The 13,030-nt window shown below is 43.9% G+C and overlaps 1 protein-coding gene across 2 annotated transcripts in view; it reads right to left on the bottom strand.

The window, feature by feature from the left end:
* Window positions 1–13,030, bottom strand: part of LOC121293133 (E3 ubiquitin-protein ligase TRIM33-like) — a 127,539-nt gene that overhangs the window by 67,544 nt on the left and 46,965 nt on the right. For both annotated transcript variants that reach the window (XM_041215858.1, XM_041215857.1), the window contains exon 2: window positions 11,790–11,908. In XM_041215858.1, the coding sequence (XP_041071792.1) occupies window positions 11,790–11,908 (119 nt within the window). The remainder of the gene's footprint in view (window positions 1–11,789; window positions 11,909–13,030) is intronic.

Raw genomic sequence — 13,030 nt, 5'->3', positions numbered from 1 at the left:
AGTGCTACCACTGAGCCAAGTTAACAAAGTTCCTGGAAAAATCCAGCACCAACCCAAGTGAAGGGTAACGAGAAGTTATTTCCAGGAGTCGATTGTAATAGTATTCCCTGTGCTCTATGTCCATAGAGATATTTGTCCCGGGATGTACATCATTGGTGCCTCTGCATTGAGAACAGTGTACTTTCTCATTTCCGGAGTTTAAAAAATATATATTTTGCGGCTATTGAAAGGATATGGAACAGAGCTCCCAGAATGAATGAGGCAGGGGTGGAAAATGTGGAGCAATTATGTAGATGGGACATGTCCTCACTGGAAAACAGAAGATTGACAGATGATATGATCACGGCTAATGTGGATCATGAGAGTGTTTCATTCTGTCCAGAGAAGTAGAACCAGAGGGCACAGGCTGTGATAGAACACCTCAGCCAGGGGTAACATCCTTCCTGCATCTACCCTGTCAAGCCCTGTAAGGGTTTTGTGTTTGAATGAGGTTGCCTCTCATTCTTCTAAACTCTAGGAGAATATCCAGTCTCCTCAACCTCTCCTCATAGGACAATCCCACCATTCCAGGGATCAGTCCGGTGAACATTGGGCAAAACTAATCTGCGGAAAGATTATTTTAGTGACTGTGTGGTAAATAAATGGATGACACCCTCGAGAAATGGTGGAAGTAGAGGCTTTGATTCATTCAGATGAAAAGTAGATTGATTTCTTTCAGAAAATAATACTTTGGGATACAGTAGAGTAATTTGAGATATGACGTACGGCAAGTGTAACATTCTTGGGAGAAACGGGGTGACTTTGGACCAGTGCTAGGCTGCATGATTGCACAGTAACCGGAAAGGCTCCATGCAGGCCTTAGATAAAAGCAAAAAACTGCGGATGCTGGAAATCCAAAACAAAAACAAAAATACCTGGAAAAACTCAGCAGGTCCGACAGCATCTGCGGAGAAGAACAGGGTTAGTGTTTCGAGTCCGAATGACCCTTCAACAGAACTAATTAAAAATAGAAGAGAGGTGAAATATAAGCTGGTTTAAAGGGGGGTGGGGGGTGGGACAAGTAGAGCCAGTGATAGGTGGAGATTGCCAAAAGATGTCACAGACAAAAGGACAAAGAGGTGTTGAAGGTGGTGATATTATCTAAGGAATGTGCTAATTAAGGGTAGAAAGCAGGATGAGCAAGGTACAGATAGCCTTAGTGGGGGTGGGGGGAAGGAATTGAAAAAGGCTAAAAGGTAGAGATAAAACAATGGATGGAAATACATTTAAAAATAATGGAAATAGGTGGGAAAAGAAAAATCTATATAAATTATTGGAAAATCAAGGGGGGGGTGATCGGAAAGGGGGTGGGGATGGAGGAGAGAGTTCATGCAACAATTTTAGATCATGAACTCTCTCCTCCATCCCCACCCCCTTTCCGATCCCCGCTTTTCTGTCCAATAATTTATATAGATTTTTCTTTTCCCACCTATTTCCATTATTTTAAAATATATTTCCATCCATTGTTTTATCTCTACCCTTTAGCCTATTTCGATCCCTTCCCTTCCCCCCACCCGACCCCCACTAGGGCTATCTGTATCTTGTTTGTCCTGCTTTCTACCCTTAATTAGCACATTCCTTAGATAATATCACCACCTTCAACACCTCTTTGTCCTTTTCTCTGTGACATCTTTTGGTTATCTCCACCTATCACTGACCCTCTATCCAGCTCTTCTTGTTCCCCCCCCCCCACCCCCGCCGCCCTCTTAAACCAGCTTATATTTCACCTCTCTTCTCCTTTTACTTAGTTCTGTTGAAGAGTCATACGGACTCGAAACGTTAACTGTGTTCCTCTCTTCAAATTCTGCCAGACCTGCTGAGTTTTTCCAGGTATTTTTTTTTTGTCCACACAGGTCTTGTTCTGTCAGAAATAACGCAGGTGCTCAACCACACAAATAAATTTAAAGGAGCCCCACATGACAACCAAATTTTAAAGGGAACATTGTTTTGGACCAATAGTTCCCCAAATTCTCCTCCATCAGGGCTTTCCCTGTATCATGTCTGGGTCTGTTGCAGCTGATTGACAGAGATTGACTGCCATGATTTATCAGCAACTCCATTATCATTGGATGATGAGACTACCAGGATGGTAGAAGAGGGAAACCAGACAGGAAACAGCAGTAGGCCATTCAGCCCCTCAAGCCTGCTCTGCTATTTAACTAGATCACGGCTGATCTTCTACCTCAGTGCCATTTACCTGCACTATCCCCATATCCTTTGATGTTTTTACTATCTCAAAATCTATCAATCCCAGTCTTGAACATACTCAGTGATTGAGCCTCCACACCCACTGGGGTAGAGAATTCCAAACACTTACCAACCTTTGAGTGAAGAAATTCCTCATCTCAGTCCTCACCTCATCTCATCTGAGACCATGTACCCTGGTTCTAAAAGACCCCAGCCAGGGGAAACATCCTTCCCACATCTACCCTGTCAAGCCCTGCAGGAATGTTGTACGTTTCAATGAGGTCGCCTCTCATACTTCTAAACTCTAGAGGACCCAGGCCCAGTCTCCTCAATTCCTCCTCAAAAGACAATCCCCTCCATCCCAAGAATCAGTCTGCTGAACAGATGGACCGCTTTGTTCACCTTGAAAATTTACGTTCCAAGTGCCAGCACTATGCTGACATGCCACATACAGTTTATATCCTGCACTGAACAGCCATACAACATTCTGTTGAGACTCAATGGTGTTTAATCACCTGCACAATGCCTGGTGATTTCTTTTGGTTCCTGTCCTAGAATTGGTGACTGCAGACGAAAATTCCTCCTGCTTTGTTTCTTAAGTAATTAATATCAGGCAAATAGATGAATGCATCGCTAGAGTTCCAGTAAGAGATGTTGCAACTGAGCCGGCCTCAATGGCTGGGTGGGGGTCGGGTTAATGCTTCAGTCTTTGGGAATTGTTCTCTTCTCACTATCCGTTAAACAGGATTCACAAAATGCACCTTTCTCTGCATCTCTACCACCAAAAAACAAAAGGACATCATCACTATTAATGTTTCACCTTGACCCCATTCTCATTTGTAGAATATATTTTCCAAGGAAGATCCCATGAGGGCACATGATATAGCCCATAATCTAAAGGCTATTATGGGGTAGGCTTGAAGGACAGGAAGGATACAGGAGTAGCAAAGTCTTGCTTCAATTGTATAGAACCTGGAATACTGAGCGCAGTTTTGGTCCCCTTACCTTAGGAAGGATCTTATTGCCATAGAGGGAGTGCAACGAAAGTTCCCCAGACTTGTTTCTGGGATGGCGGGACTGTCCTATTTAAGAGAGATTGGGGAAACTGGGCCTGTGTTCTATAGAGTTCCAAAGAATGAGAGGTGATTTCATTGAAACTTACAAAATACTTAAAGGGATAGACAGGATAGATACAGGTAAGATGTTGGCCCTGGTTGGGGAGACTAGAACCAGGGGACACAATTTCAAAGTAAGGGGGAAGCCACTTAGGATTGGGATGAGGAGAATATTTTTAATCAGAGGGTTGTGAATCTTTGGAATTCTGTATCCCAGAGGCCGTGGAAGCTCAGTCATTGAGTCTGTTTAAAGCAGAGATTGACAGATTTCTAAATACCAGTGACATTAAGGGACATGGGGATAGTGTGGGGAAAAAGGCACTGAAGTGGATGGTGAGCCATAATCGTACTGAATGGCAGAGCAGGCTTGATGGGCTAAATGGCCTACTCCTGCTTCTATGCTCTGAAGTTCCTCTGACCAATTTATTATGTTCAATTCAGTCACTCGTCACTCAACGACATTACCCAGCCACGTATTCAATAAGCTAAAGTTCATTTACACTTACAACAGTGGTCAGCGAAACTGGGTCACAATCAGGAAGCATGAACTTCCCTCCCAATTACCTCTATTAACACAATAATTATTATGACCTACAAAACCCATTTGTCAGACAGACCAGTTGAGAACCTGAAAGGTTGAAGCAGACTCAATTATAACTTACGAAAAGGGAATTTGGTTGCTATTTAAAAAGGAAAACATTGCAGGGGCTGTGGAGGGAAGTAAAACTAACTGGATAGTTCTTTCAAGCAGCTGGTGTAAGCACCATGTGCTGAAAGCCTCCTCTAAGCAATGATAGGCCCTCGGAGAGGCTCAAAGAGGGCTAGTTCAAGTGGCAAGGTATTGGTCTTTGCATGACTGCCTGGTGTGGCAATCTCAGGTGATTTAGATTTATGCAAGCTCAGTCGCTATAGCGCAGTGACTAAGCAGCTGTGGAGATGTGGGTTGCTGTGTATCCCTCTGGTACAGCACTTGGGCAAAGACCAGTTCGCACACCAACTGACAACCAGACGCTCACCATTTTACCCATTCTGAAGAGAAGTTCAACTGCCCATTGAACTCTCCATCAATGCCGTCCAGTTCAGTGGTTCATAAAATCACATCAGAGTCTTGCATGAAGGCAGCCCTTTCAACCTGTTTGATTCCACCCTAACATATCCCCAATCCTACTTTCTTTCCATTACAACAGCCAACTGTAGGACCAGAGCTCCATGCTTAGTCACCAATCAAGTTGTGGAATTATGGGCAAAGGGCTTCAGTTTGACAAAGCTATTAAAGGTTTGTATAATTCAGTGATTTGAACAGGACATTATCAAGTTCAACATATCTGCTGCCAGAAACCAGGAGCTAAATCAACAGAAGCTTTAGATCATTAAATTCTTGTTTCTGACCATAAACTTGGCATGGAGCCACAAAACAAATAGAAGAAACACAGAAGTTCTGTGACAAGGACAGGAGAGAAGGTTAATCAGACAGTTTAACTTTGGCTACTTGGCACAACAGTGGTGAAAATATGAAGCAGAGCTCCCATGGAGACAAATTCAAGAAGGAACCAGGTCCATAATTCGGCAGACAGAAGTGATGGGGTCAGCACTAGGGGAAGGATAATTGATAGACTGGAGCATAGTATTGTTCGAATTTTGGAAATGATAAATTCCAACATCTTCTCCTGGTCCTGCCCTGCACCACGGTTCCAAAATTAAAGCATTAGTTTATCAGGAAGGTAAAGTCAAAACTTTTTAGTGAACTGTGATGCAGCCTTGTGAATGGTCTTTGTTAATCTAACTCCTTGCTGTCTACACCCTCGCCACTAAAAAGCATAGCTTGGGATGAATGTCCCAGTTCTGCGAATGGAAAGAGTCCATTGTATTTATGAAAAGAACGGTTTCAATGACATTGCAGGATACCAATACAACTACAAATGCAACCAAACTAGTTTATCTTTACATGGAATGATTATCAGATTTGTTTTTTTATTGAGTCATAATGACTGTGTAAGTGCAAATGTACTTGGGGATGGAGGAGGGACAAGTCAACATGTTTACAATGCAACAATATGGCTCGGTACAATCTGCCAGTAAAAAATACATGAGGCGCAACTTTGAGAACAAGCTTGAGAAGACAGTGATGCTTCGATGGATCAACCAATTGAAGCACATTTGCTCTGGGTTTTAAACACCTGGCTATTCTCGGGTCACGAATTTCAGTAATCAACATCAGACCACATTGTAAACCCTGGTGGTTGGACCATCTGGTAAAGCTCTGCAATGTCACAATGAAATCATTTTCTATCCTTTTCTAAATTGCCAACATGGAATCACAATTGCCAAGCAAGTACAATGCAGAGCACGCTGGGGTTACAGCTGGCAAATCTGCTACTGTACATGGTGACTTCAGCCTAGGTGGATTCCTTAGCCCTGAAACGTTGCTTATTTGTCCCATTAACTCCACAGAAGAAGGCCATTCAGCCCATCTGTGCTAGACTGAATTGTGGCCAATGTCCCATGTTCTCCCTATAACTTACTAGAAGTAGCGAATTTACATGATTTTCCCTTAAATGATGCCAAAAGTCTCACCTCAACTACTCCCTCTGGTAAAACATTCAGTGGTCCAATAAACTTTTGTTTGAACAAAATTCTACTGACTTTTCTCTTCAGTTTTGTTAAATCGATGACTGCTTGTCACTCACTTCTCAACCAGAGGATATAATCTTTCCCAATCAGACTGAAAACCTCCACTAACTCTTATAGACTTCTCTGCTCCAGTGGAAATAGCCCAAGAACTCAAGAAACCAATGCCTTACACACCTCCCTCTGACTATAACTCAAGTCTTGACTCGTTCATTGAGCTGGTTGGTTCAGAGGATTTTCATTTGCCATGTGTGGTTTCTCAGTTGCTATGCACCATTTGCTGTATGGTATTTACTCTTGGTGGCTGTCCATTCACAACTGGACAAGCACAGCAGGGCCAATCTTAAAATCAGGGCAAAGCCTTGTCCAGGGGAAGAGTAAAACGAGACACGCACCAAGGATTCATGAGTGCCCACCCTCAAATAGCTTCCATCTATTGGTCGCAAGGAGGCTGCCTGCTACTTCACCATATGGTGTTCCAGAAGGCCGAAGATGCTCTTGGGAATACAATTCCATAACATTGTCCCTCAGTACAAATAGCTACAGCACGGTACGTATCCAGTCAGTTTTACCAGCTTTCTTCCAAGGCTCTATAGCTTGGAGAATCTTTTAGCTTTCTATTCAGGAATGCCAGTCAGGAATTTTGCTCCTGAACACAGCTACTGACAGTAGATAGAACAAGGAGTTTCCTGAGCTCTTAAACACTTGTCTTTCAAGCCAGCGAGCACAGCATTGAGAATTCCCCCACTGGGGCAGTGACCTAGGTTATCAGTTCAAACATGCTCAGGAAGGCTACTTAGGTTTCAATATAACCATCACATGTAATAAGCTAACAGCTCCCATTTCAAATAGGAGTTAAATGCTGACCAAACTTTTACAAACCAGAAAATCCAACTTAGCATCACCAAAGGTGTGCTGCAGCACATTAGAGTAATGGTTTTCAAATGTTCCCCACTCCTCCAAACTGCAGCAAGGTTTTTTTCAATATTCTCCTTTCTCTTGACTTACTGGAAGGTATGAAAAGGAACAGAGGTGGCCTGCCAAATTAACAAATGATGCAAATGTATGGGCTCTACTGTCAATAAGGATCCCACTGTCTATCAAAGCCATCAGTGTGTACCACCTACAAGAAGCACTGCTGCAACTCGCCAAGGCTCCTCTGACAACACCTTCCAAACACCCAACCTCTACCACCTCGAAGGACAAGGACACCTGATACATAGGAACGCCATCATCTGTAAGTTCCCCTCCAAGCCACTTACCATCCTGATTTGGAACTATATCAGCCATTCCTTCACTGTCGCTGGGTCAAAATCCTGGAACCTCTTTTCTAACAGCACTGTGGGTGTACCTACACCACATGGACTGCAGCAGTTCAAGGGAACAGCTCACCACCACCTTCCCAAGGGCATTTAGGAATGGGCAACAAATGCTGGTCTTGCCAGCGACGCTCATAACCCAAGAACGGATAAATCAAAATGGCAGTAGGAAATGGTCTCCGCAGGTTCGGGTCTAGCCTGCAGACAGTTGCAGAGCTGTGCTGTTTACTTCAAGGAGAACTTCAGCAAACCTCCACAATAAGGGCAGGAATGTCAGTGTCATGCAAGGTGTACAGGCCCTCAATGTAGGGCAGTGTTGATGCTGGCTGCACTTTCAATCCATTTGCAATTCACAAATGTATCACAAATGCATCACATAGATTCAGTGTGGAGGAGGACATCACCTTTTGAGCTCATTAAACACCCTGCTGCTTAGATGCTAAACTTTCAGCAACTTCTATTCACCTATCACCCCTGTGCTCACTGACTTCCATTAGCTCCAGTCTGGCAATACCTCAAATTTAAAATTGTTAACCTTGTGTTCATATCGCTCAATGGCCTCACCCCTCCCCATCTCTTTTACCTTCTCCAGTCTTATAACCAATGTATGCTTTTTTTTATATAGAAAGCGTGTTTGATTTGTTTACATGCAGAGGCCCTTGACATTTTGGAGAGACCCTAGACGCACATGCACAGTAGCTTAAGGGAGCAGCAGGAACTGAGGGTGTAACTGCACAGCTTAGGCAATATTGCCTACGACCCTCCAAGGTCTCTGCGCTCCTCCAATTCCAGTCTCGCGGATTCCCAATTTTAATTGCTCCATAAGCAGCCTGGGGCCTATGCGCCAGAATTCCTTCTCTAAGCCTCTACATTTCCTCCTATAAGACACTGCTTAAAACCTGCCTCTGCCCAACATTTTAATCATCTGCCCTAATATCTCCATTTGGCTTGGTGTCAATTTTTGCTTGCTAACAAAGTCCCTTGGGACATTTAACCATGCTAAAGGCACTATATAAATGAAAGCTATTATTTTGCTTAAACCCTTGTAGAAAGAGCAGCAACCTAATTTCACCACACTGCTGGATTTTTACAGGTACAGAGATTTACCACCAGTACTGTTGCCCTCTGGGCACAATGCTATGGTCCACATGCACAGAAAGAGGTCGAGTTCAATTAAGTTGGTCAGTGATGACAAACATTGGGCTATGTCGGTCAATGACCAAATTTCCCAGGCAACAGTCACCATAATTTCATTTTAAGCCAACTTCTTCAGCAGGAATGTTTGCAGAGTGCTAGGATAGCGCCTCACAGGTCACCTCTGACTAACGATACCCTTGCTGCAGCCACATGAAACAGAAGTAGAGCAGATAATAGTGAGACTCTCTTTAAATTCACTCTCAGGATGTGGTGTCGCTGGCAAGGCCGCCTTCTGTTGCTCGCCATTGGTTGCCTGAGAAGCTGGTGGTGGGTCTGAAATGCAGCGCTCTGTGCAGTCAAGGGGCTCCACAGCACCAATAGATTCAGCAGCAATGTAAAATGCCGATCAAATCCCAAAAGGCCATTCCCAAAGTTGTTTTCCCTCAATTTCTGAGATGCAAAGGCAACATGTAAGGTTTTCAATTAATTCTCATCAACCACAAATTACACATTCAAGCAATTGTCAGCCATTGCTCAGTTGGTAGTCCGCTGGTCTTTGAGTCAGAGGCTGTGGCTTCAAGTCTCACATCAGAGGCTTGAACATATAATCCAGGCCAACTCAGAGCACAGCACACCCTCTGTGCTGCACTAGAGGTGCCACCTTTCCAACGAGACACGAGATGGAGGTCCCATCGGAAATCTTCCATGTTCACCTGAGAGGACCAATGATAGAGGAATTTTCTCTAGTGTCCTGGAAAATGGTTATCCCTCAACCAACATTATTGAAGGGGATTATCTGTTCGTTTATCACATTACTGTTTGAGGGACTTGCTGTGCACAAATTTTCAACTGCATTTCCTACGTTACTACAGTGAATACACTTCAAAAGTGCTATATAAATGCAAATTTCTTTACTGAGTACAGTCTGTATTGACTCTACTGGTTCCAGCTGGACTCGGTGCCTCCGATGACCAGTTCCTTCCCCCGATTCAGAGCACTGCTAGACGTCTCTGCATGGTCAGGTCAGAATCCACTTCTTTGGTATTGACTACAGCCCCAGCACTCACTCGTTAGGCTAACAAAGATGAGGACAGCCAGCAGAACTATAAAAAGCAAGATGCCAACCTCCTCATGAGGTGGGAGGGGAGGGGAGGGGAGGGTAGAAATTGTTGGAGGCCATTTCACTGTCTCAGAGTAAATATGCCAGAAAGTTAAGCTTCAAGCTATATGTTAAATAAAACAGGAGTGAATCCACACAGGGGCTCATGCCTGTAAACTTCATCTGCTCCAACACATTACATTCCTTCCATCATAAGGTCAGAAGTGGGGATGTTCGGTGATGATTGCACAATGTTCAGCACCATTCGCAACTCCTCAGGTACTGAAGCAGTCCATGTCCAAATGCAGCAAGACCAGGACAATATCCAGGTCTGGGCTGACAAGTGGTAAGAAACATTCACCCCACATAAGTGTCAGGCAATGACCATCTCTAACAAGAGAGAATCTAACCATCTCCCCATGATATTCAATGGCATTACCATCGCTGAATCCCCCACTATCAACATCCTGGGGGTTACCATTGACAAGAAACTGAACTGGACTAGCCATATAAATACTGTGGCTACAAGAGCAGATCAGAGGCTAGGAATCCTGTGGTGGGTAACTCACTTCCTGACTCTCCAAAGTCTGTCCACCATCTACACGGCACAAGTCAGGAGTGTGACGGAATGCTCTCCACTTGGCATCTGATACAGCGCCACACAACAGACTTGTGAGCAAAGTTCGAGCTCATGGAATAAAAGGGAGAGCAGACACTTGGATAAGAACTTGGCTGAGTGACAGGAAACAAAGAATAGTGTTTAATGGATGTTTTACAGATTGGAGGAAGGTCTGTAATGGAGTTCCCCAGGGGTCAGTTGGGACCCTTGCTCTTCCCGATATATATTAATGACCTAGACTGTGGTGTTCAGGGCATGATTTCAAAATCTGCAGATGATATGAAGATTGGAAACATTGTCAACTGTGATAAGAATAGTCTTGAACTTCAAAAGGATATAGACATGTTGGTGGATTGGGCACATAAGTGGTAGATGACGTTCAATGCAGAGAAGTGTGAGGTGATTCATTTTGGCAGGAAGAATATGGGTGAGACAACATGAAGTAAAGGGAGAGACTCTAAAGGAGGTCCAGGAACAGTGGGGCCTCCGTGTGTAGGTTCATAAATCATTGAAGATGGCAGGGCATGTTAAATAAAGCATATAGTATCTTAGGCTTTATTAAAAGGTACAAGAGTAAGGAGGTCATGTTGACACTAGTTAGGCCTCACCTGGAGTACTGCGTCCAGTTGTGGGTGCCATACTTGAGGAAGGTTGTGAGAGAATGAAGAAGAGATTCACAAGGGATAAAGAGCTGTAGCTATGAGGATACATTGGGACTGATTTACTTGGAGAAAAGAAGGCTGAGAGGAGAATTAATAGAGGTATTCAAGATCCTGAGGGGTATGGACAGGGTAAATAGTGAGAAACTGTTCCCACTCAATAGAGCCATTACTGAGACTAGCTTTATATTCCAGATTTATTAATTGAATTTAAATTCCACCAGCTGCCATGGTGGAATTTAAACCCATGTTCCCAAAATCCTCTGGATTACTAGTCCAGTTACATTACCACTGCACAACCATCTCCCCATGTATATACCATTTGCTCTGAATTAACTTCAGAGAAGCATACAACCAATTTGGCATCCAGCATACACCTTTTCTTTTGTGCACTCCTGCAAGTCATTCTACATTTGTTTAATATCTGCTGATCTGTCTGCTTAGATAAGTACATTGCGCTTCTGTTAACTCTCCTGTCAGACTCATTACAGTCTCCATGGTACAGCCCGAGGCAGTATACAGGTAAACAAACAAAAAGGCACTGAATCCAGAGGAGGCCAGCCATTTTACACTTCTTCCCCCTGTTTAATGTACCATTCTGGCACCACTTTTGATCTCATTTCTTAAAAACAAACTCAGTAGCACAAAGAATAGCTCCAAGTGGAGTCAGTCAGAGCCTGAGCCAATGTTAAAGGGGGTGGAGTCAGTCAGACCCTGAGCCAATGTTAAAGGGGGTGGAGTCAGTCAGACCCTGAGCCAATGTTAAAGGGGGTGGAGTCAGTCAGAGCCTGAGCCAATGTTAAAGGGGGTGGAGTCAGTCAGAGCCTGAGTCATATAATACCAGATAATAGTCAGAAAAATCCAACATTTGCTACCACCCAAACTGATGGGGCTGCTTGTGCCTTGTGCTTTTACAGAAGTTGCAAATACCAGCCCTGCTTTGAACTTGTTACACCACATTTGAGTGTGAATGGGAGTGCCTCTCACCTGGTTGAATTTCTCATCTGTGCTACTGGGCACTTCGGTTGTATCCTTGACAAAGTAGTTGTCTATGATATCTGGCTGTCTGCATTCCTGATGACAGACTGGGCACCGGATCACACCAACTGAGAAAGAAACATAGAAAATTCAAAATTACAAACTCCATCCTGACATCCAAATCCTAAACCGTGAAATGATTTTATCCTGACATTCACAGCTCCAGTTAATTCGGAGTTGCGCACACACATACGCACACAAATCTTATATTTTGAGTGATGCCTGATGATTTACAATTTCCTAGCAATGTATGTCACAAGACATTTAAGGAGAGAAAATGGTGAAAGATTTCACAGGTATTAAGGGAGCCAGTCTGTAATTATTCGCCATCTATTTAAATTATGGAATTATGTAAAATAGGAGACCATTCCATCGACTAACCTGCTCATTCCCCATAGCTCTGCACACCTTTCCTTTCATGTTATGTATCCCATTTCTTTCAGGCAGCTCACTCCAGGTCACAATTTGCTACATTAAAAACCCTCACCTTCCCTCTGGTTCTCCAGTCTGTGTCCTTACTTTGTGAAACACTTCACAATGTTGAACGCCTCTATCAAATCCCCATTTCAGCATCTCTATTCTGTGGAGAACTATCCTAGCTTCCTAAATTTGGTTCCCAGAATTGGAAACTACACTATAACGGAGGCCTGACAAGCGACTTACAAATGATTAGTGTAAATGTCCCTGCTAATGTGCTCATGGGGCAGGTTTCTCAGGTCGCTAGGTGGGCACGGTGGATAGGCCTCTGGAGCGGCCAGGAAATAGTCCGCCACTCACGATCGGGCCCCCCCCCCCCACCGCGATTTCATGCTCGGCTGGCCAATTAACGGGCAGCCGGCGATAAAGACGCCCTGAGAAGCTCAGCGCTGCCGGGGTAGGGGGCGGGAGGCAGGAGAGTTCAAAAGTTCTGTGCGGGCGCAAGGGAGGGAGCTGCCTCAGGGAGCAGATGAATATTAAAATCAAAATTAAGGTCATGAAAATGCGAAAAACACGTCTCCACATAGGACTCACTCACACGATCATACACGTTATTAAAAATTAGGTGAAAAACATCCATGGATGAGGTTTCCTAAAGAATCCAAAGGCTTCCCGGTTGATTCACCCGCTCGCTAACTGTAAGGTTGGATGGGCAGTGAAGAATAGCTTTTAATTAACTGACTAATAGCCTCAATAGGCAACTCTCGCGCACG

This window comes from Carcharodon carcharias, chromosome 21 (genome assembly GCF_017639515.1).
Source record: "Carcharodon carcharias isolate sCarCar2 chromosome 21, sCarCar2.pri, whole genome shotgun sequence".
Taxonomy (NCBI): domain Eukaryota; kingdom Metazoa; phylum Chordata; class Chondrichthyes; order Lamniformes; family Lamnidae; genus Carcharodon; species Carcharodon carcharias.
This window is presented reverse-complemented; position numbering and strand designations above follow the sequence as displayed.